The following is a 25502-nucleotide window of genomic DNA, read 5'->3' on the forward strand; positions in this document are numbered from 1 at the left end:
ACCAAGATGGTCTGCATTTCACTGATGACCTCAGTGCTTACATATGTCACAGACACTAACCTTTTTTTCTTTTTTGTATTTTTCTGAAGTGAGGAGCAGGGAGGCAGAGAGACAGACTCCCACATGCACCCGACCGGGATCCACCCAGCATGCCCACCAGGGGGCGATGCTCTGCCCATCTGGGGTGTTGCTCCATTGCAACCAGAGCCATTCTAGCACCTGAGGCAGAGGCCATGGAGCCATCCTCAGCGCCCAGGCCATCTTTGCTCCCATGGAGCCTTGGCTGCAGGAGGGGAAGAGAGAGACAGAGAGGAAGGAGAGGGGGAGGGGTAGAGAAGCAGATGGGCGCTTCTGTGTGTCCTGGCTGGGAATCGAACCTGGGACATCCACACGCCAGGCCAATGCTCTACCACTGAGCCAACCAGCCAGGGCCCACTTCACCTTTCTTATCTTCCTTCACTTCTCTGTGGCAAGGGACATGGCCAGCCAGTCTCAGAATTTTCCCAGCTTTTCTTTTACTACTCTCTCCCCGAAGTGAGGACTGTTTTCTTTCAATCATCTTTGATGGCCCTTCCTCTTTCCCTGCCTCTAGAGCTACTGGTTTCTAAAAGCTGAGGAAAGCACAGGCAGTGACTTACAAGTAAAGAAAAACTGACACATTAGAAGCTGGCAGGATGAAAATTATGCAACAGCTCAAGGACATTGTGCGAACATTCTGGTTCTGATGGAAGAGTAGGGAACCATGACTTGATTTTCTTGGGCAAAATAAAGGCAGCTGCTCGCTAGTGAAGGGAGAAACAAATACCATTCCTCTCCGTTCAAAATCCCCACAAGGTTAATTTGGTATCCAATTTAATTTTTCAAAACTGAAGCTATTTAGCAAAGTTAATAAACAAACACATTTAAATTCATACTGGAGTGATGCTAATATTTATTGACACCAATGTGAAACAGATTAAGACAAAAAGTTGTTATTTAAACAGGAACAAATATTGGTGCAGTTTCCTTCTTGAACAGGTCATGCATTCAGATCACGAGACCTAAGATAAAACAAAGACTAGATTGTCAAGAACCAAACAAGGGTTAAATTTTACTTATTAATATAAAAATTGCTAGAGGCAAAAAGGGAGGTGTAAAAATATTCTTTATGCTAAGCTCACATAAGCAAACAAATATCTCAAACTCATCTTAAAGTTTTAGGACAGAGGCTATAGACGTGACATGAATATTTAAATTTTGCAAAGCAAACATTTGTCATCCTTGTACTACAATTATATGCTTGCTGCTTCTACGTTACACAAAGTCAACAGTTATCACCAACAGTGACTAGAACTAGATCCGAACATGACTTCAAAGTGACTCTGCTCCACTAAATTAAGAAAATTCCATCCAGGATTAAGAAAACCTTTTGATTTTAGAGGCGGCTCTCGTCCTCTCCTCCTGTCATGCCTTAATGAAGTCCTAGCTTGACATTTTCCACCTGCAAATTACAATGCCTACCCTCTAACTTATCTTTGCCTGACACTTTAAAGTTCATTTGTAGGAACTGCAAAGAAAAGAAATTGTGCTTCCAATCTGAACCTGCAGCCAGGTTCCTGCTTTGATGCAAAACATACTCCTCTGCAGTGCACCCCACCAGCACAACTACCCCCTTTCTCTCTACGCCTTTGCCCCGAGGCACTTCTGGATTGCTTAATACATGCTCTTTGGCTGCCTACACAGTCAGGAGGACACCTAGGGCTGTGTGATCTGTATCACTCCTCTCCTCCTTCTTTTCTATGGCTAATACCACTTTCCTGCTTTTTTTCTATTGCTGACTCTCCAGGCTTGGCGCTGTCATCAGCAGGACCGAGTCGATTTCGGCTTCGCGCTCCTGGTTGATAGAGCTGCATTGCTGGGCGATCCTAAAGTAAAAGGAAATGTTCATGTTACAATATTGATCCTAAGTGTTTACGGGGCATTTTCAGAGTCACAAGTGAGGTATTGCTATCTATCAAGCCTAACCAGGTGGTGGCGCAGTGGACAGCGCATCGGACTGGGATGCGGAGGACCCAGGTTCGAGACCCCGAGTTCTCCAGCTTGAGCGCGGGCTCATCTGGTTTGAGCAAAAAAAAGCTCACCAGCTTGGACCCAAGGTCGCTGGCTTGAGCAAGGGGTCACTCGGTCTGCTGAAGGCCCACGGTCAAGGCACATATGAGAAAGCAATCAATGAACAACTAAGGTGTCGCAATGAAAAAGTGATGATTGATGCTTCTCATCTCTCTCTGTTCCTGTCTGTCTGTCCCTGTCTATCCCTCTTTCTGACTCTCTCTTTGTAAAAGACAAAACAACAACAACAACAAAGAAAACAACTCATAGAAGACCAAAACTAAGGGCATGATACATGACAGTAAATGCTGGTGATTAATTTACTTCTAACAACCTGCTTCTTTCTTCTATCTCCAAAGAAAAGCAACCATTTCATAAGTATTATTTTACATGCCTAGACTAAATTTTTGATAAATCTGTTACCTAATTTTCTTAACCATCTTAAGAGGAACGGAATTAGCTTTTTTTTTTTTTACTTAGAAATCACAGCCATTGCCTATCTCTCCTCGCCATCAGTAAAATGACATTATTATTGTATTATTATTATTTAGTGAGAGAGACAGACAGACAAGAAGGGAGAGAGATGAGAAGCATCAACTTGTATTTTTGGCATTGTCGTTGTTTATTGATTGCTTTCTCATACATGCCTGGACGGGGACGGGGGCCTCCATCCGAGACAGGGACCCCTTCCTCAAGCCAGCGACCTTTGGGCTCAAGCTGGCAACTATGGGATCATGTCAATGCTCCCATATTGAAGTCGGCGACCCTGCACTCAAGCCAAATGAGCCTGCACTCGAGGTGGTGACCTCAGGGTTTCAGACCTGAGTCCTCAGTGTCCCAGGTCAATGCTCTATCCATTGTGCCACCAGCAGTCAGGCTCAGTAAACTGATTTTAAAACGCATGATAATAATAGCCCTGGCTGGACAGCTCTGTTGGTTAGAGCATCATCCTGAAGCGCAGAGATTGCAGTTTGGATCACCAGTCAGTCAGGGCACATACAGGAGCAGATCAGCGTTCCTGTCTCTCTCTTTCTCTCTCCCTTCCTCTTTCACTAAAATCAATAAATAAAATTCAATGCACCCTTATATAAGAAAATCTTAGAAGTATAAGCAACAACAGGAATGACATCTTAAGTGGAGACCTCCCTGAACTTCTAAGCTCAGACCCCATGTAACTTGCCACAAACATGATTGTTTCTTAATTCAGGTAGAACACTGTAATACCCAACCACCCTATCTAGGTGGCACTTTACATCTCAGATTCCTAAATAAGCCTCAATAAATCATCATGTAGCTCTCAGTTCAAGCAATGTGTTTGGTTTAGTGACAATATGATCCTTAAATGTGTAGGCCTTTTTTAGAATTCACAAAATATTGCATGAGCCTGCCTTACCCTTTCTCCCTGAGGTATGAAAGTTAGCCTGAAAGCATTATTCTCAATTGAATAATTCCAGCAAAATACTTCACTGTTGTCACAAGATGACATGTTAAAACATATGAGACTCGTGCATAGTAGTTAAAGAATGGCTGATGGCTCCTACTGTGTAAAGATGGAATGATGTAAACATCAGCGAGGATGCTCACTGGGAATGACAAGCTGGAATACAGCAAGTACTCTAAATCCACAAGTTCTTAAAGACTCCACAACTCAAGGATAACCCCTACAAGTTGTCGGAACACCAACTCATTACTCTGAATACTGGCAAGTAAAAGGGAAGAATCAACTATTTATCCTGCCTTTCCTGTGTAAATTGAATTTTAGGCTAACCAAAAAGCTGACGAGGGAAATCCTTCTTTATAAAAGAACAGGTAATAAATACAACAGGAAAGGCAGAATTTGTATATCACTATTTTCTACTCCACCTCCATCCCCTGTGAAATAATTAATCTAGGCAAAATTATTAGGAGAATGGCTGATAACATTTTTTATAACAGCTGGATCAGGCTTGGAACACCTTAAACCAGTGGTTCTCAAAGTGTGCGCCAGGGCACACTGGTGCGCCCTAGAAGATTTCCAGGTGTGCCCTTGGTATTTCAGAGAAATATGTGCCTGTTGGGGACTAAAAAACCAACAGAGTTTTTGGAGTTTAGATTTTTGGGGCACAGAGGTGTGGGGGATTGGCTGTAAGCTGACAGTCTGCCCAACCCCCCACCTCACTTGCCTGATTAGGTTGCAAAAGGCTGTTAAGCTGTGGTGCTGGATTGTTTACACTACCCCCCCCCCCCCTGTTCTCCAGAAAGACTGGAGGCAAGTTTCTTTTATCCTTTGTTTGGTGTCAAGTTAAGATGATATGGATGGTGGGGGTTTTCTTTTTTTTATAAAAACTTTATTTATTCATTATAGAGAGGAGAGAGAGAGAGAGAGAGAGAAGGGGGGAGGAGCAGGAAGCATCAACTCCCATATGTGCCTTGACCAGGCAAGCCCAGGGTTTTGAACTGGCAACCTCAGTGTTTTCAGGTTGACGCTTTATCCACTGCGCCACCACAGGTCAGGCCAGGATGGTGGCGGTTTTCTGTACTCAACGCAATTAAGAGTAAAAAGAGGAATTCTTCAATGTATTGACGAGGAAATGAGAGTTTCCCTTTCAAATAGATGCCTAAACACTGAAGAAATTGCTAGGACACATCAGGCTCATATTTCTCATAAACACAAGAATGAAAAACCTTAACACATTTGCACCGGGACCTGACGAATTTACTAAATCTTACTAAGAATGTATCTATATATATAAAGATAACTTTTTTTTTTAACCCCTTTTTTACAAATTCTAAAAAGCAGAACTCAAAAAATGTAAGATAAGAATGTTTTTTAATGTCAGAATAAATTTAATTTTGTCGTATTTATTTTGTTTAATTACCATAAAAGCATGCTTGGACTTTATATATTTTTTAATATTTGACTTAATTATTTAACATATTTCTCAGAAATTTGTATATAGTGCGCCTACAATTATTTGTAGGATTTTAAATGCGCCCCTACATCAAAAAGTTTGAGAACCACTGCCTTAAACTATTGATCAGTTGTGTTTTTTTTCAACTTTTTATCTTGAAAGGTTTTATCTCTATTGAAATGTTGTAAAATGTAAACAATGAATACCTAATACCTTTCTTCTAGAGTAATAATTTTAACACTTGGTCACACGTGTATATCCTAAGAACATGGACATCCTATTACACAACCACAATCAGCTGCCACCAATCAATCACAGCATCACACTAACGGGATATGTAGACACTGTATGCTTCTTGCTGTGATGCATAGGAAGTGTACAACGCTATCCATGAACTGTTCTTGCCACACACTGAGCCTGAATATATTCAGGCCTCCAGGTGAGGGGCTGCCTGTTTGAATAAAATTTGATTGACACACAGCCATGCTCATTCTTTTACATCTGTCTCTGCCTACAGGGTCTAGTGGTTGTGACAGCAACCATATGGCCCACAAAGTCTAGAATATTTACTTACCATCTGGCCCTTTATAGAAAAATTTGCTGGCCTGACCTGTGGTGGCGCAGTGGATAAAGCGTCGACCTGGAAATGCTGAGGTCACCGGTTCGAAACCCTGGGCTTGCCTGGTCAAGGCACATATGGGAGTTGATGCTTCTAGCTCCTCCCCCCTTCTCTCTCTCTGTCTCTCTCTCCTTTCTGTCTCTCTCTCTCCCTCTCTCTCTCTCCTCTCTAAAAATGAATAAATAAATAAATAAATAAAAATTTAAAGAAAAATTTGCTGACCCCTGCCCTAGACACAGCCATCAGTTTTCAAAGAAATAAAGAAGATACAGCAACATGTTAAGTGACACCACAGGAATGTGATTAGCCAATCTGGACCCTTAGGAGCTCTACAGAACAAATGGGCTTGCTCAACAAATACATGTAGGAAGACAAAAGGAGGGAGGCTATTTAGATTAGAGGAGATTTAAGGAGAGATATCAAGAAAATACTATTTGTGGACCTTGTCTGAAACCTATAAAAATATAAATGAGCCTGACCAGGCGGTGGCGCAGTGGATGGAGCATCAGACTGGGATGCAGAGGACCCAGGTTCAAGATCCCAAGGTCGCCAACTTCAGCGCGGGCTCATCTGGTTTGAGCAAAAAGCTTACCAGCTTGGACCCAAGGTCACTGGCTCGAGCAAGGGGTTACTTGGTCTGCTGAAGGCCCGTGGTCAAGGCACACATGAGAAAGCAATCAATGAACAACTAAGGTGTTGCAAGGCGCAATGAAAAACTAATGATTGATGCTTCTCATCTCTCCGTTCCTGTCTGTCTGTCCCTGTCTATCCCTCTCTCTGACTTACTCTCTGTCTCTGTAAAAAAAAAATACATACATAAAAATATATATATATAAATGAGACAACTGGAAAAATCTGAACACTGAGTAGGTAGGATGTTAATTACTGTTAGTTTTTTTATGTGAAAATGCTGTTAAGAAACGTCTTGCTCTCTAACATTGGCGTATTTAAAGAAGAAATACATCTAGGATTTACTTTAGTCCAGTAGGGGCCGGGATGGGGTAAAGTAGTAAAGTAGAAAGAAGGTTGGCCACCATTTGATGATTAATGAACAGGCGTGATGGGCCCATTGCATTATTCTGTTCTACTTTCGTCCGTGTTTGAAATTTCTACAATAATAAAAGCGCCCAACCAAAACTGAAAAGAAGTTGCAGGCAGGTAAAGTTCCTATAATAAAATTCTCTATAATAGAATTTCCTTTAAAAATTCTATAGTAAACAACGAGCTAGCCCTTTCCTTTCCACTTGCAGAGAAAGAGAAAGAAAAACTCCTAAAGAGTGAAACGAAAAGCAGCACCTTGTTTCTAATGCGATCTCTCTTAACCACTTCCTCTTTCTTGTCAGTTTTTTCTGAGCAGCCTAGTGATTCTGTACTTTCAGTCTTCTTTCCTTTATCCCGAAGAGCTTCTTTCTCTTTTTTCATTTCTTCCTCCTTTCTTTTAAAAGCCTTCTCTTTCTCGTAGCGCTCCCTCTGCCTCCGGCGCTCTTCTTCCTGCCGCTTCAGGCGCTCCCTCTCCCGGAGAATGCGCTCTTGTTCTCGTTCGTAATCCCGCTCCCTGTCGCGGTAGTCTCTGCCACACTCATCCTCAGGTCTGCACGAGAAACATCTCCAAGACCTTATCATCATGAATGCAGGGACAGTGATTCTGACTTGCCCACTGAAAGTGAGGCTACACTTTCGGAGCAGAGTAAAGAAATGCTAACACGCTGATAAACAGTGAACAAAACCCCGAAGTCATCCACCCAGATTAGGGCGGAATATTTGAAACCCCCTCCTCCCGCCCCGGCTCCTGGTTAAAGAGCTGATCTGAATTCAGCCCAGGACATAGCAGCAAGACTAGCATCTGGAAATAGGCTGAACACAAATGCGGCAAAGAGCCCTCGTCCACTGACCTTTGGGGCTTTTCGTCTCTCAGCTCGCTCTCACACCGTTTGGGCAGGGCACAGCTTGGCCCGCTGGCTCTTTCATCGCTCAGATTCTCTTTGTCCAGTTTCTTGGTTTTTTCTCTTTTGTCCAATTCTTTTTCATCTCCTTTTTCTGGCTTCTTGAGCAGCTTTAAAAAGAACAAATGTATTTTCATTTTGAAGGGTGGGACACTGTCTTCTATCAATGAAAACAATATACTAAATACTTTTAACTATAGAAGGCCCCTTTTTCTGCAGGTGCGCAGACTTTCAGGTGAGGGACTAGTACACAAGAGCAGTGATTTACTAAGGTTGCTATTAATGTGAAAGTGTTACCCACTCAAGTGAAGTGGTTAATCACTTTGTGGCAATAGTATCAAGACTCCTTTGGCTTTAAATGGGTAAACTATTTTTTTTCTTTTAATTTAATTTATTGAGGTGACACTGGTTAACAAAATTATATAGGTTTCAGGTGCACAATTCTACAACACACATTCTGTATAGTTGACTGTGTGCACAAATGGGTCAACCTCTATGTGAACCAACAGACACTTCCAAATATGCCTTTTGTAGCAAACCAGTGTGTCAGTACAATTCGATGTGAAAATATGTCACAAATTTAAAATGCTAGGTAGGTCATTACTGATGGAGTAGTTCTTATATTGTACTTGGAATGACAAACAACTTGGTCACCAAAGGAGTGATCTATTGTGAGAATAATTTTGCCTTAACCCTGAGAGTGACATACTTATATGATGAATCACATTATCATTAGATATGGATAGTAAGAATTATTTGGCATGGGATTTAAACATCCAAATACCTCATACAACAAAGCAGTGGAGTTCCATCTCTGCTGGGTAGGAACTCTGCACAGTGTCATCTGTACGACAGAATGCAATTCTGAAATAAAAGTGGTTTATAAAGTCCAATTTTCTAACTAACATTTCTTTTTCATGCCACTGTGACACGTCTCGCTAGAATATCCCCGAATATTACATACTCAGAGATATTTTTAGGCAAAAGAGATGAATTTAAAGTCTTATTGTAAAGGCATCATACAAAGATTCATCTCAGGGTGAAGGCATCATATAGGTCCCCTAGCAAAAGCCCAAGCACCAAAAGATTTAAGCATGAAGTATTTCAGCACACAGCCAGCCACTGCAAATGGTGAGCCCAGACTGGATGCTACGAGGCACCAGGGTAAAGCAAGGATACTATGACAGCTTTTACTGGAAGTGTTCTTATTTCTCTAATGAACATCTTTGTCAGAAACCAAGATGGTCATTACTCGAATAAGAACATCGATGGATGTCTCTAGCATGGATAGCTCGACCTTTGCCTTGCTGATAGGAATAGCAAGTCTAGTCACATGTGGAATGGCAGACAGACTGCTAGACAAATTAAGATTTAGGAACTTTCCCACGCAGTTGCCAAGCCCCTCAACAACAATAATGAGCCCTGGCGATCCTCGGGGAACCACATGAACTGAATTTTCAGGAGGTGAAAGGAAACTCTGCCGCCATCTCTGTGAGATTTTCTCAGACTTTCTCTGAAGTACCAGCACTGCCTCGAGTTCGCTGGAGCAAGGCCCGCGCCACGCCCTCCGAAGGGGAGCAGCAAGGCTGGGGTCTTCCTGCAGCTTTTCCTCTTCCTATGTGCAATGAATTCATCGCAATCTGCTGCTCACAGATTCCCAGGTAGATGCAAGAAGGTACCACAGGAATCACGTTAGAGGGGAAAGCACATAATGCAGAATATTATCTCTAGTACTTGCACAGGCAGTTATGAGAGGCAGCTACAAAAGAGAAAGCTATTTAGGCATGGTCGTCCTCTGGCTATACAGTGTTGAAGCTTCTGGGTACACAGCAGAGCTTCATAAAGTCATGTGGGCTTCCTTTTAAAGTAGGAATTTTAAATAGCTTGCTTTTAAGAAGACTCAAGTCAGTCTGAAGGGTTTTTTACAGGTAACACTACCACCACCACCAAAAGGACTTATTAACTAAGACCTGTATATGTGACATGATACTAGGTGTTCTGTATCATGTACTTGGTCCTTACATTTTTCTGATTCACAGCTTGTAACAGAAACCTGTGTACCTGAAGACAGTGGAAAACAAACAGATGAGGCAACTTCATGTATCAAATATGAAGGAAAAGCTGAATAAAAACCATAATCATGCCAGCCAGCCCTAAGCCCTAATTTATGAAGAACTGAGAGAATGAATAATCATCCCAAAACTGAACATTTTCAATGAAAAAAAAAAAACAAACAAAAAAGAAAACCACAGATCTGCACTGAAGAAATATCATGTAAACTACTTAGTCCTTTTAAATTATCTTAAAATTAAAAAATCATACTATTAGTAATATAGAAAGATTTCTATTGGTTCAACCCCCCCCCCCAGAAAGGATAAAAACAAAACTGAAAAACTACATTTACACCACACGAGATGCATGCATGTTTATAAAGAAGTAGATACAAGCAATTTTCAGCCACATGCAGTCAGTTAAAGCTATTTTCACACCTTAATCTTTGGTTCTTCCTTTAATTTGTCCCTTTCTGGAACTCTTTCTATCTTCTTTAGCTTTTCTATATCTTTCCTTTTGCGTTTCTCTTCTTCTTTCCATTTCCTCCTCTCTTCTTCTCTTTGTCTTTTTCTTTCTATTTCTCGCCTTCTTCTTTCTTCTCTTTTTTCTTCTCTCATTCTCTAGAAAGAAACAGTAGCGTACACCTTCAAACAAGGTAATCATCACCAAACACTTAAATCAATCCCAAAGGCATGGTGGGCCCCTGCTAAACTGGATCCTCTTTCTTTCCTACGTTCCACCTCTGTACCCCTCCCACCCACTCAGTGTATGAAAGAGAATAAAGACCAGGGCCTGCTAATGTCAGTCTCCCACTGCTGCCTTGCTGTGGGTTCAGAGGCTTTTAGAAAATCAAGAGAGTGTCTCTGGAACAGGCTAAGGATTCTCTGGGTGTTCAGAGTGATTCCTTGATCCAATAGCTGAAGAGAAGGAGGGGGCCAATGTGCCACGTCTTTAAAGGATAATGGCTATTTCTCCTATGGGATCCCAATGTTCTTAAAATGTTTAACAGAATGTGAACCAATGAAATAAAAGTATTGAGAGAACTATAAAAACAAAAGTTTACCTGTTTGTTTTTCAGGAAGCTCAATAGTGGGGTTGTCTTTTTAGCTACATAAATGTAAACAGATTATTAATAATACTTATCAACCCCAAGAAAGGATTCCATTTTCTGACATTCCCTGCCAACCACCCAAGGTGGGAAAAACGATACCCCCTTAAACAGAGTTCACAACTATATTATCAGCAAGAAGTTTTCAGCCTTCCAATTCTGCAAGTTTCAAATATCTTTAAGAAAACTGAGGAAATACAAAATAAAACAATAAACTTAAAAAAAAAGTGTAATTCCCAGTGTTGGTGAGAATTAAGTGCAAAGGACATTGTCTTATTTTATAGATGGGAATATAGACTTGTCTAACTGGGAAGGTATTGGGGTAAGTCAGGTATCATTTTGATCCCATAATATCACTTCTGGGAGTTTATTCTAAGGAAATGATCAGAGATGGGCTTATACTATGTGTCCATTAATAAAACCAACTTTTAGAAGACTATTTCATTCATTTCTCCAATATTCTGAACAATGCTATCTAGCTTTGCAGCTAGCTTTTTGATAACATACTTCTTTTGGATAAACTCCTAGGAGTGGACATCTTGAGTCAGAGGCTATGCCTATGTTTAAAGCTGATACAGTATTGATAGCTTACTACCAGAACCAACATCCAAGCTAGAATTTATCAAGGTTTTCAGTTTGGCAGTAACTACATCCATTTTTTTTGTTATTTCAGGTCAAATTTCTTTTTAGGAATATTAGCTTCTTATTAATAGAAAACACCAAGCGATCTTCAAATGCTTACCAACATCTAAAGGTGCCATGAGTCTCCAAACGTTTTATACTTAGGCTACATTTGTGTAGCACTAAATAGGTCACAGAATTTCCCCCATCTAATCAATGCATTCTCATAATCCTGAGACATAGGTATTATCATCTGCATATTACAGTAGAAGACACAGAGTCTCAGAGAAGTTAGTGCTTTTGCCATGATCACACAGCTATCAAGTGACAGAAGTAGGAGTCAGAAAGGACTTCTGATGAAAAAGTGTTGCCCTTAATTCCTTCTGTCTACTTACCTATTAGTTCTCTATTTTTAGCTTCTATTTCCTCTAGCAGTGTCTCTGGAGTAGATGTCATTTTCTCATTATCTGCAGCATAACTTTCCAAAAATTTTCTATATTCTGGATCTAAATAATTTTTTAAGCAAACAGAAAATATAGCAGACTTTAAACAAATAGGAAATTATTATCTAGGCTGTTGATCAAAGAAGATAATTTCCTATTTCATGGAACATTCAAAATAAACCTGTACCCACAAAATAGACTATTTAGAGAATTGTTGTGATACGCCAAGGTTGTGGGTTTGATCCCTGGTTAGGGCACACACAAGAATCAACCAATAAGCCTGACTGGGCGGTGGTGCAGAGGATAGAGTGTCGACCTGGGACGCTGAGGACCCAGGCTCAAAAACCCGAGGTCGCTGGCTTGAGCACGGGGTTACCAGCTTGAGCATGGGGTCATAATCAGGACCCCATGGTCACTGACTTGAGCGAGGGGTCATTGGCTCGGCTGGAGCCCCCTGGTCAAGGCACGTATGAGAAGCAATCAATGAACAACTAAGGTGCTGCAACTTTGAGTTGATACTTCTCATCTCTCTCTCTTCCTGTCAATCTGTCTGTCCCTCCCTGTCTATCTCTCTCTCTCACTGAAAAAAAAAAAGGTAAAAGAATCAACCAGTAAACACATAGATGAGTGGAGCAACAAAGCAACAAATTGATGTTTTCTCTCAATCTAAAATAAATAAATAATAATACAAAGATAGACTACTGGTTACTCTCAGAACTCCTATTAGAGATAATCACAAAGGGAGTCTAGTGTAATATGGGGTCAGGGAAAATGAGATACCACACATTATAACAAAACCTCCAGGGATGATGCATGGTTTGCTTTTATTTTTATTTATTTATTTTTTTTAATTTTAAAAAAATTTTTTTTGTATTTTTGTGAAGTTGGAAACAGGGAGGCAGTCAGACAGACTACTGCATGCACCCGACCAGGATCAACCCGGCATGCCCACCAGGGGGCGATGCTCTGCCCATCTGGGGCGTTGCTCTGTTGCAACCAGAGCCATTCTAGTGCCTGAGGCAGAGGCCATGGAGCCATCCTCAGTGCCCGGGCCAACTTTGCTCCAATGGAGCCTTGGCTGCGGGAGGGGAAGAGAGAGACAGAGAGGAAGGAGAGGGGGAAGGGTGGAGAAGCAGATGGGCACCTCTCCTGTGTGCCCTGGCCGGGAATTGAACCCGGGACTCCATCACGCCAGGCTGATGCTCTACCACTGAGCCAACTGACCAGGGCCTCCATGGTTTGCTTTTAAAAGTCACTGCTCCTGCTTGACCTGTGGTGGCCCAGTAGATAAGAGCTAGAATGTTGCCTGACCTGTGGTGGCACAGTGGATAAAGCGTCGACCTGGAAATGCTGAGGTCGCCGGTTCGAAACCCTGGGCTTGCCTGGTCAAGGCACATATGGGAGTTGATGCTTCCAGCTCCTCTCCCCTTCTCTCTCTCTATCTCTCCTCTCTCTTTCTCTCTCTGTCTCTCCCTCTCCTCTCTAAAAATGAATAAATAAAAAATAAATAAGTAAATAAATAAAAGAGCTAGAACATTGAGGTCGCTGGTTTGAAACCCAGGCTTGCCTGGTCAAGGCACATGAGTTGATGCTTCCTGCTCCACCCCCCTTCTTTCTCTCTCTCTCTCTCTCTTCTCTCTCTAAAGTCAATAAATAAAAATCTTAAAATAAAAGTCACTGCTCCTGCTAATCCAGAGTCACACTTGTGGGAGATCTGCTATGTATATACAGTTACAGTATGTATTTAAATATTACATATAGTTGCATATGTAGTTAAAGTATATAATTATTATGTATATAGAGGATAAACATTTCCTATGTGGGTATACTTCACTTTAAGTGAACTCAACATATGAAAATGAGATGTTCCAGCCTGACTAGGAGGTGGCTAAGTGGATAGAGCATCCAACTGGGATGTGGAGAACCCAGGTTCGAGACCCCGAGGTCGCCAGCTTGAGCGCGGGCTCATCTGGTTTGAGCAAAGCCAAGGTCGCTGGCTTGGGCAAGGGGTTACTCGGTCTGCTGTAGCCCCACGGTGAAGGCACATATGAGAAAGCAATCAATGAACAACTAAGGTGTCACAACGAAAAACTAATGATTGATGCTTCTCATCTCTCTCCATTCCTGTCTGTCTATCCCTATCTATCCCTCTCTGACTCTGTCTCTGAAAAAAAGAAAAAGAAAAAGAGATGTTCCAAAAAGGTAAATTAGGGGGCTATCCTAGATGTGGCAATGGAGGTGATGGTAATTTCTGCAGTTCTTTTCAAGCTGCCTCTGACATCAGACGGGGTAACAAATATGAGTCATTATACTTCTTGTATTGGGAGTTTCTATGTAGTGTAGAATGTGTTGCTTGGTCTAGTCTTCCAAGTATGAATCTATGATATAATCAATAAGCAGCTGTGTGTTGAGTCTTTTCTGTGTGATTTATAAAATATGCACTATAGTAATAAATAACGGAACTCAAACTAGATGATTCTAAAATATCAATTGGATAGAAAATATTGTAGCTAAACCTTTATCCAACATAAGTTACAGAGATCTCAAAATCTGGATCCAGCCTGACCAGGCGGTGGTGCAGTGGAGAGAGCATCGACTTGGGACGCTGAGGACCCAAATTCAGAACCCTGAGGTTGCTGGCTTGAGCCCAAGGTCGCTGGCTAGAGCAAGGGGTCACCTGCTCTGCTGTAGCCCCCCAGTCAAGGCACATATGAGAAAGCAATCAGTGAACAACTAAGGTGCTGCAACTACGAGTTGATGCTTCTCATCCCTCTCCCTTCCTGTCTGTCTGTCCCTGTCTGTCTGTCTCTAACTAAAAAACAACAACAAAAGCCTGGATCCAGTTTACCTTAAGTGGCAATCATTCCAGTTTTTAGTTTGTTTTTCGGTTCAATGTAATTACTGTGTGTGTAGTTAATTCCATATTCAAAGCCGAGGAAATAGGACTGGCTACTTCAGTTACTTTATATTAAGTTACTTGAATACATCAATTTTTCCAGTACATTTCTTAATGAGAAATCTTCCTCTTTATAAAAATAGAAAACAAAAGTCTAACAAATAATTATAACAATGGTAAGAGGCCTCATGTTCTCTGAAACATCTGATTTTTTCCATTATCTTTTTGAAAATAAATTTTATTTATTGATTAATTTTAGAGAGATGAAGGGAGAAAGAGAGAGAGAGAGAGAGAGAGAGAGAAACATCAATTCTTAGTTCCAGCCACTCATGCATGGGTTGATCGCTGCATGCGCCATGACCCGGAACCCGCAACGTGGTGCATCAGGACAACGCTCCAACCAACTAGCCAGAGTGAAAACTCTAGAGCATACCTACCTCCATTCTAACAGTTAAGCAAAGCTTCACTGATGAATTAGATTTCATATTAACTTGATCCCATATGTTCTCTTACTTAAAAGATTGGAGTCCAATGAATTCCCACAAAGGTAATATTTAAAAAACAACAACAAAACCCCCATGGCAATAGCATTACATGAGTAGAGCTATACTATACCATCATCAATAGTCCCAACTTTGGTATCTCTTTTCTTAGTCTTCTTTTTTGCAGCTTTTTGAAAAGGTGCAAATTCTACTATTGCAGGATATTCCTGACCTGTTGAGAAAAAAATATCACACTTGTTAAAACAAAGAAAACGTCAAGTGGATACAAGAGCCAACCCACTGCTCTCTAGGCCTCCTTTGATGGCAGTCATCTGAGCTGTGTCTGCAGTCGGGCGTCACCCACACTGGCACAGCTAAACCCACACCCTAGCAAAGGAGCCCCCGTGGAAAGGTACGTCAGGGCAGTAAGACATTCATTTCAATTCCACTTCCAAAGTGCGGTGTTTTGATATGTGTGGGGGAAGTCTACAAGCTCATTTTCACTTCAATAAAACATTGGAAATCTCTAGAATAAGATCTATAGAGAAAACCAAGATTACTGGTTTTCTAGGACTGGACGGGAGGGCTGGGAGTGACAGCTAATAGGTATGGGGTTTCTCTTTGGAGTAATGAACGTGTTCTAAAATGAGATTGTGGGGATACCTGAGCAGCGGGGAGCACAAGAAAAATCTTTTTTTTTAAATGAGAGAGAGAGAGAGAGAGAGAGAGAGAGAGAGAGAGAGAGAGAGAGGCGGGGGTGGGGGGTGGGAACAGACAGGGACAGACAGGGAGGGAGATGAGAAGCTTCAATTCTTTGTTGTGGCACCTAGTTGTTCATTTATTGCTTTCTCATATGTGCCTTGTCTGGGGGGCTCCAGCTGAGCCAGTGACCTTGGACTCAAACCAGTGACCATGAGGTCATGTCTGTGATCCCACGCTCAAGCTGGTGACCCCACACTCAAGCTGGTGAGCCTGTGCTCAAGCCTGCGACCTCAGGGTTTTGAACCTGGGTCCTCTGTGTCCCAGGCTGACGCTCCATCCACTGCACCACCACCTGGTGTGGCAGTAAAAATCATTTCTAAAGGGTAAGTTTTGTGGTATGTGAATTATATTACATAAAGCTGTTATTTAAAAAATATACCAGGATACCACAAGCACAGTCAAATAAAGTAAAAATAGATAAATTGGACATCAAAATTAACTTCTGTGCATTTAAGAACAATCAATATAGTGAAAAGGCAACCTATGCAATAGGAGAAAATATTCTCAAACCATACATCTGATAAGGAGTCAATATACAGAACTCCTATAACTCAACAACAACAACAAAAAACCACAACCCAATTTTAAAAATTTCAAAGGATTTCTGGCTGCTGGGTGGTGGCGTAGCGGATAGAGCGATGACCTGGGACACAGATCCCAGGTTGAAACCTCGAGCTTGGCAGCTTGACCGCTGGTTCACCAGCCTGAGAGTGAGATCATCGACATGACCCTATGGTCACTGGCTTGAAGCCCCAGGTCGCTGGCTGGAGCCCAAGATCACTGGCTCAGCTGGAGCCCCCGGTCAAGGCATGTATGAGAAAGCAATCAATTAACAACTAAAGTTCCACAACTACAAGTTAATGCTTCTCATCTCTCTCCCTTCCTGTCTCTCTCTGTCACTAAAAAATAAATAAAATAAAAAGTTCAAAGGACTTCAGTAGTCATTTTTCCAAGGATGATATACAAATGGCGAAAAAGCATCATGAAAAGATGCTCATATGCTGAAGCATATGAAAACATTAAAATATTTTCACTACTCATTGGGGCAGCGGTTCTCAACCTATGGGTCACGACCCCGGCGGGGGTCGAACGACCAAAACACAGAGTCTTGGTTGCCTCAAGCCATCAGAAATACATATTTTATTTAAAAATGTATTGTATAATAAATATGTATTTTCTGATGGCTTTAGGCGACCCCTGTGTTTTGGTCGTTCGACCAGTCGAGACCCACAGGTTGAGAACATCTGCATTAGGGAAATGCAAATCAAACCTACAATGAGCTATCACCTCACACCCATTAGAATGGTTACTGTTAAAGGAAGAGAAAACCATAGAATAATAAGTGCCTATGCGACTTGTAGAAATTAAGAGTGCTTTCGCTTTACTGGTGGGGGTGTAAAATGGTGGCTCCTCAAAACCTTTTATTTTTTTTGCTCCTCAAAACCTTTTTTTTTTTTGTATTTTTCTGAAGCTGGAAACGGGGAGGCAGTCAGACAGACTCCCGCATGCGCCCGACCGGGATCCACCCAGCATGCCCACCAGGGGGCAATGCTCTGCCCATCCGGGGTGTCGCTCTGTCCCGACCAGAGCCACTCTAGTGCCTGGGGCAGAGGCCAAGGAGCCATCCCCAGCGCCCGGGCCATCTTTTGCTCCAATGGAGCCTTGGCTGCGGGAGGGGAAGAGAGACAGAGAGGAAGGAGAGGGGGAGGGGTGGAGAAGCAGATGGGCGCCTCTCCTGTGTGCCCTGGCCGGGAATCGAACCCGGGACTTCAGCACGCCAGACCGACGCTCTACCACTGAGCCAACCGGCCAGGGCTCTCAAAACCTTTTAAAAAGAATTACCATATGACTTAGCAGTTCCACTTTTAGGTATATATTCGAAAGAAGTGAAAGCAGAGACCTGAACAGATTATCTGTATGCCCACATTTGCCAAAGCATTATTCACAATAGCCAAGAGTCTGTGTAAGTGACCCAAATGCCCCTTGATAGATGAATGTATAAACACTATGCAGAATATACATACAATGGAATATTACTGAGCCTTAAAAAGGAAATTCTGACATATACTACAACATGGATAAGCCTTGAGGGCATTATGCTAAGTGAAAGAAACCAATCATAAGAACTCAAATACTATATTCTCCCACTTACATGAGGTACCTAGAATGGCCAGCTTCATAGAGATAGCCTGGTATATGCCAGGGGCTGCTGGAGGGGGTGTGGGGACTTGTTCAATCAGCATAGAGGTTTAGCCTTGAAAAATGAAAATGTTCTAAAGATCAACTGCACAACAATGTGACTGTACACGTCAACACAAGGGAACTGTACCTTTAAAAATGGTTAAGATAGGGCCTGACTGGTGGTGACGAGGTAGATAGAGTGTCAACCTGGAATGCTGAGGTCCCAGGTTCAAAACCCCGAGGTCACCGGCTTCAGCGCGGGCTCATCCAGCTTGAGCTCAGGCTTGCCAGCTTGAGCATGGATCATCAACATCCCAAGTTACTGGTTTTCAGCCCAAAGGTTGCTAGCTTGAGCAAGGGGTCACAGCTTAGCTTGAACCCCCCGTCAAGGCTCATATGAGAAGCAATGACAACTAAAGTGATGAAACTACAAGGTGATGCTTCTCACCCCCCCCCAAAAAAAAATGGTTAAGACGTTAAATTTAGGCCTGACCAGGTGGTGGCACAGTGAATAGAGCGTCAGACTGGGATGCGTAGGACCCCAGGTTCAAAACCCTGAGGTCACCGGCTTGAGCGTGGGCTCACCTGGCTTGAATGTGGGATCATAGACATGACGCCATGGTCACTGGCTTGAGCCCAAAGGTCACTGTCTTGAAGCCCAAGGCCACTGGCTTGAGCCCAAGGTTGCTGGCTTGAGCAAGGGGTCAGTCGCTCTGCTGTAGCCCCCTGGTCAAGGCACATATGAGAAAGCAATCAATGAACAACTAAAGTGCTGCAACGAAGAAGTGATGCTTCTCATCTCTCTCCCTTCCTGTCTTTCTGTCCCTATCTGTCTCTCTGTCTCTGTCACAAAAAAAAAGATGTTAAATTTGATCCTGGCCAGTTGGCTCAGTGGTAAAGTGTTGGCCTGGCATGTGGATGTCCCAGGTTCGATTCACGGTCATACAGGAGAAGTAACCATCTGCTTCTCCACCCCTCCCCTTTCTCTCTCTTCCTCTCCCACAGCCAACGCTCGATGGGTTCAAGCACACTGGCCCCAGGCCATGAGGATGGCTCCATGGAGCCTCTGTCTCAGGTGCTAAAAATAGCTCCGTTGCAAGCATGGCCCAAGATGGGCAGCGCATCTGCCCCAGACAGGGGTTGCTTGGTGCATGTGGGAGTATGTCTGTCTCCCCTCCTCTCACTTGGAAAAAAAGAAAAAACGATGTTAAATTTTATTTCTGTGTATTTTACCACAATTTTTAAAACTTGATCTTAGCCAACAGGTGGAAAAATGATCCCACAATTATTTAAAATGCAAACAAAACTAAAGGAATGAGTTATGATTCTGTTTACATGGAATGCCTAGAATAGGGAAATCCATAGTTAGATTAGTGGTTGCCAGGGTAGGGGAGGGGAGAGGAGAATGGGAGACGACTGCTAGCGGATATAGGACTCTTTTTGGACTGATGAAAAAATTCTTTATTTGCATAGGGGTGATGATTGCACAACTTTGTGAATATACTAAAACCATTGACTTTTATGGTATGTGAGGTTTTTTTTTTTTTTTTTTTACAGGACGGAGCAAGAGTCAGAGAGATAGATAGGGACAGACAGGAACGGAGAGAGATGAGAAGCATCAACCATCAGTTTTTCACTGCGACACCTTAGTTGTTCATTGATTGCTCTCTCATATGTGCCTTGACCGTGGGCCTTCAGCAGACCAAGAAACCCCTTGCTCAAGCCAGCGAACTTGGGTCTAAGCTGGTGAGCTTTTTTTTGCTCAAACCAGATGAGCCCACGCTCAAACTGGCAACCTTGGGGTCTCGAACCTGGGTCCTCCGCATCCCAGTCCGACGTTCTATCCACTGCGCCACCACCTGGTCAGGCTGTGAGTTTTAACTCAATTAATAAACACACACACACACACACAAGTGACTACTGAAAAAAAAATACACCAGGTCTCTGCTTCAGGATAATATCATACAATGTATTAAGATCATTGATATGTAGCCCTGGCGGGTAGCTCAGTTGGTTAGAGCATCGTCCTGATACACCAGCCAAGGTTGCAGGTTCCATCTCCAGTCAGGACACATATACGAATCAACGAAAGAATGCATAAATAAATGGAACAACAAATTGATGTTTCTCTCTCTCTCTCTCTCCCTCCTCTTTCCCCCCTTCCTCCCTCTCTAAAATCAATCAACAAAAAAAATTTTGAAAAAATATTAAAAGATCACTGACATGTAGACATAAGCCAGAATAAAATAAATAGAACTGACCCTAAGGTATCACAAAGCAGGTATGGAGGAAATATGATTTTGGAAACCCTGGTGAATGCAGAATTGGATTAGCTTAATAACTGATATATTTGAAAAGGAATGGATAAACCAGACTGAAGCAGAAGGAAATTGGGGAAGATAGGCTGAAAAAAACAAGTGAGACAAGACTACGGAGGACCTTAACTATGAGGCTAAGGAATTTGGACTTTTTTTTTGTGAGAGAGAGACAGAGAGAGGGACAGATAGGGACAGACAGACAGGAAGGGAGAGAGATGAGAAGCATTAATTCTTCCTTGAGGTTCCTTAGTTGTTCATTGGTTGCTTTCTCAGATTTGCCTTGACAGGAGGGCTACAGCAGACCAAATGACCCCTTGCTCAAGCCAGCGACCTTGGGCTCAACCTGGTGAACCTTACTCAAACCAGATGAGCCCGTGCTCAAGCTGGCGACCTTGGGGTTTCGAACCTGGGCCCTCCGCATCCTAGTCCAATGCTCTATCCACTGTGCAACCGCCTGGTCAGGCAAGGAGTTTGGACTTTTAAATCAATATTTTCTAAAAGATTAATAAATTTCATGGCAATATAATAGGTGGAATTATACAGAAATGGAGAACCCTATGAGTTTAGAGACAGTGGTTTTCTAAGCATTAGGTGACAAAGACATAAAGTATGAAAGTATTAGAAAGACTAGATGAACAAGATGTTAAAAAACAAATTTAGAGCCTTGGCCAGGTAGCTCAGTTGGTTGGACCATCCTGGTGATACACCAAGTTGTGGGTTTGATCCCTGGTCAGGGCACATACAAGAATCAACCAGTGAATGCATAAAAGAGTGGAACAACAAAGCAGTGTTTCTCTCTTTCTTTCTCTCTCCCTTCCTCTCTAAAATCAATTAACAAAATTTTTTGAAAAAATTTAAGATTCATCATTTGTTTACATGTAAGATATAAAAAATGAGAGGAAAAGGTTAGACACAACACAGATTTCCAGGCTAAATCACTAGGAAATCATTGCTATCTACTGGAATAAAATTGGAGTGGAGAAGTACCTAGTTTGTGGGGATTAATAAAGTTAGACAAATAGTGGCAATCCTAATTTTATGAGCATATTCTCTGACAAAGATTACATTTTCATTAACTTTGAATTAATACTGAAAAAAAGAAAAACCTCAATAGAAGAGCCATAATTCACTATAATTGCAAAGCCAAGGAAAGTGGCAGATGGCAGCCCAGACAGTCTGTGGCTAAATATTGCAAGCAGGAAAAAGTGAATAAAAAGAGTTTAGGCCCTGGCCAGTTGGCTCAGTGGTAGAGCGTCAGCCTGGCATGCAGGAGTCCCGGGTTCGATTCCCGGCCAGGGCACACAGGAGAAGCGCCCATCTGCTTCTCCACCCCTCCCCTTCTCCTTCCTCTCTGTCTCTCTCTTCCCCTCCCGCAGTCAAGGCTCCATTGGAGCAAAGATGGCCCGGGCGCTGAGGATGGCTCCTCGGCCTCTGCCTCAGGCGCAAGAATGGCTCTGGTTGTGGCAGAGCAACGCCCCAGATGGGCAGAGCATTGCCCCCTGGAGGGCATACCGGGTGGATCCCAGTCGGGCGCATGCGGGAGTCTGTCTGACTGCCTCCCCGTTTCCAACTTCAGAAAAAAAAATACAAAAAAAAAAAAGAGTTTAGGCAGTTTTTTTTCCCTTATATCCTCCTAGATACAAAGAGGGAGATGGTCAAGTTGGATGTTTTAATTACATACAACGTAGAACGTGAAGCAGGCTTAAAGGGATGTGAATTAAATAAACAAATTGTGGTCCTTGAAGCAAGATGAGAAATAGAAGTTTAAAACTTGTCAGACAAGTTTAAAGAGTCACTTATTCATATTACTGCTGAAAGTAGTAAATAGTCAAAGGAGCAGATTCTAATCCAGGGCAAAAAATCTGTCACAGGAGGAAGAAAAGAGGCAATTTCCTTTAATTCATCAAACTACAGAAATAACAGGTTAATAAAAGTACCCGAGGGCTGGGAAAAGCCACGCATCTATATATAAATATAAGATTGTATTAGGCTTATATCAAATTTGTAAAACTCTTTAGATGTTACACATTTTGTCACCCAGGATTTTTTTTCTTTTTTTTTATTCTTTTGAGCCGTCCCCACCTGTGCCACCTAGAGCCTTTATCACCCAGGATTTTCGAAAAGCTATTACACCATTGAGAAACCTGTGTTAACACATATTGTCTTGACAAATGACAAAGAAACCTTGTCAGTTAGGACTCACCTTTATTGTCAAGGAATACATAACCATCAAAGCGATCCCTGAACAAAATAATGTCCTCTTGGTTTTTAAAGTTGATATATGCTCTGGCATACATATGAGGATACAGACTGCAGAGAAGAAAGCAATTTTGTAAATATGCTTGTGGGCGTCTGGCTGAATTATAAGAATGCATATATTAAAGAGAAACTCAAAATCAAACACAGAACATACGTAGAGTCAAATGGGATGGAAGAAACCTTCTTCATTTACCCGCCCTCCCTTTTATTGATTTTACCTAGTATCATTGGAAAAAAACTCAAAATAATCGTGCTCCGGCATAGGCTGAAGATGCTCCTGAAGCTGCTCCTTGGTCAAAGTGGGAGGTAATCTCCGAATTACCACCTTCAGAAATGAGTAAGTAAAAGCAAATTAGTACACATCAATTTTCTGTCATACCTAAAGGGATCACCATCCATGAAGAAAGCTGGGCTTTCAAAGGGGGGATAACTTATAAAAACCCAGAAGAAAACAGTCCTCTCATAATTAATCCAACATAGTGGTGACGCGGTTTTTTAAAAGCTCGTAGAAATGAGGTCTGGAGCAAGGAAAATCTCAAGTTCTGGTAACCCGAAGTCCTGCAGTTTACTAGGTTTTCGCATAATTTTCTCTCATTTATTTTTCAATAAATGTAGAGGTAAGAAGCTAGTAGGCCAACCCTGGTCTTTTTTGGGTACCATGAACTCTTGATTTACTAGTATTTCCCTACCAATTTCCCTACCACATTCAACACATGCTAAAACAAAATCCTTTCTCATTCAGCATAAAGAATTCAAACCTCAAAGGGATACCGAAAATTCCCTCATTATTTCCCAAGTAGGATGAACCCAATGTGGCCCTCAGACCAGTAATCCGCCAGCACTCTCTCAACTCGCCTCCATTAATACTTCCATCATAAACTACTCCCACTCTTAATAGCCCCTTCACTATTTAATAATACCCCCCAATTAACGTTTCCATTCCTCATTCTCTTTATCAATCCCACCTCCCATTATCATCTCACAGCTCTGAGCTAAACGGTTCTTGTCTCAAAATGTCCCTCTTTCCCTCAGGCCCACCCCGGGGCTTGGCCAGGAGGGGCTCCCCCCATTCTAGTCGAGTGGATGAGGATAATGCGATTCTCAGTCAGGTGAAGAAAGGGAAGGGGTGACCGGGAGAGGAAGAGGGCAGCCCGATTCCCAACCACCCTCCATAGGTGGCGAACGCGTCCCGCCCTCTCCCGGGCCAACGGCCAGCCAGGCACCTTGCTCAGCGCCTCCTTCTTCTCCTTGTTACGATCCAGCTTATCTTCCCCTTTGCTGTCCCCCGAGGCCCCACAGCCACTGCCTGTGGCCCCCGGGGGAGTCAAGAGGGTTACTCGCTTCTCCTTAGGCCTGTGGTCCTTCTCTTCCTTCATGGCCACGGCTTTGATCCTCAAAGTCGAAACTCGGCCCAAATGCCCCTACCGGGCACCTACGATTCCCAGTTCATCCCGTCACAGCTCCGCCCCCCAATGGACAACCCAACTGATATGACAGACCGGTGTTCCTCTGGGCCGTCAAGATCTCGCGAGACTTCAAGGAGCCTGCTTTTATTACGTTCCCGCCTGCCGAATCCCCATCACCCAATCCGGTCTCGGGTCGAGATTCCCCTAAGGCTGTTCTCTGCATGTTATTAGCATATCTGCCATCTTAATTAGAAAGATTCTTTGGAGGACTACAAATCCCGGCATGCAAAGCAGTTACCCACGTCTGGCTGGGAGTCAGGAGGGTATATCTCTGGGTCCCAATTTGTAAGTAAAAGTAGTTAGTCCTCTAATCTTGAAAGTTTAGTGTTTTTAAGATCAAAAGTTTAGTGTTTTAACATTAGATTCTAGACCTATACTTAAGTACGTGGTCCTCCTATAAGGGGAAACAGGTTGCCAGCCCGAAATATCTGTTTTGGGATATTGATTATTTTAGGCTAGTTAGTATTTTTTTTTTTTTTCTGAAGCTGGAAACGGGGAGAGACAGTCAGACAGACTCCCGCATGCGCCCGACCGGGATCCACCCGGCACGCCCACCAGGGGCGAAGCTCTGCCCACCAGGGGGCGATGCTCTGCCCATCTGGGGCGTCGCTCTGTTGCGACCAGAGCCACTCTAGCGCCTGGGGCAGAGGCCAAGGAGCCATCCCCAGCGCCCAGGCCATCTTTGCTCCAATGGAACCTCAGCTGCAGGAGGGGAAGAGAGAGACAGAGAGGAAGGAGAGGGGGAGGGATGGAGAAGCCGATGGGCGCTTCTCCTGTGTGCCCTGGCCGGGAATCGAACCCGGGACCTCTGCACGCCAGGCCGACGCTCTACCACTGAGCCAACCGGCCAGGGCCTAGGCTAGTTAGCATTTAAGAAAAGACTCAGGAAGAACCTTTCACCATAACCCTAACTGCCTTAAAGTATTTAGACATAGGACCTGCTTCAAGAAGGGAGCTGTCTTCACAGTTACTATGTACTAGTGTATGACACAGGGAGGGACCATACGAAGTCTTCTCTGTGTCCTATTGTTAAAGATAGTCCAGAAAACAGCTATTTAAGGAACATTTGCTTCTTCATCTCCATGTGAATTGCCTTTGAAATATTATGTTATATTACAAAAATATGAAGAAATTTTATGTCAAATATTAAACAAGTATAGTAACACATTTTATAGCAATAGAAGTAAAGGAAGACAATTAGAAGAATAATGAACTTACAGAAATTCAGGTTTGAGGGATTTGGTACTATAAAAACTCCAAATTTAAAAAATATCAAAGAATATATAAGAATAAAAAAAAGTTAAGATCAGAAATGTTTCTTCTTTATGTTTGGTAAACGACTGCTAAGGCCAAAGGGGAAAATGATTCAGAAT

At 42.6% G+C, this 25502-nt stretch overlaps 1 protein-coding gene across 2 annotated transcripts; it reads right to left on the reverse strand.

The window, feature by feature from the left end:
* Positions 1–914: 914 nt before the first annotated feature.
* Positions 915–24148, reverse strand: UPF3B (UPF3B regulator of nonsense mediated mRNA decay). 2 transcript variants are annotated; one of them, XM_066356128.1, is made up of 11 exons: positions 23887–24147; positions 22882–22988; positions 22608–22714; positions 15277–15375; positions 11718–11828; positions 10657–10700; positions 10031–10213; positions 9564–9602; positions 7491–7651; positions 6895–7189; positions 915–1904 (listed from the first exon to the last, which is right to left on the reverse strand). In XM_066356128.1, exons 1-11 carry the CDS (start codon positions 24037–24039, stop codon positions 1755–1757), a joined length of 1449 nt encoding a protein of 482 aa, XP_066212225.1. In that variant the 5' UTR covers positions 24040–24147; the 3' UTR covers positions 915–1754. The 2 variants fall into 2 exon arrangements, with proteins under 2 accessions (XP_066212225.1, XP_066212226.1); XM_066356129.1 differs by lacking the exon at positions 9564–9602 and having other exon boundaries at positions 23887–24148.
* Between the last annotated feature and the right edge of the window lie 1354 nt (positions 24149–25502).

The sequence above is a fragment of the Saccopteryx leptura genome, chromosome X (genome assembly GCF_036850995.1).
Source record: "Saccopteryx leptura isolate mSacLep1 chromosome X, mSacLep1_pri_phased_curated, whole genome shotgun sequence".
Lineage (NCBI taxonomy): Eukaryota > Metazoa > Chordata > Mammalia > Chiroptera > Emballonuridae > Saccopteryx > Saccopteryx leptura.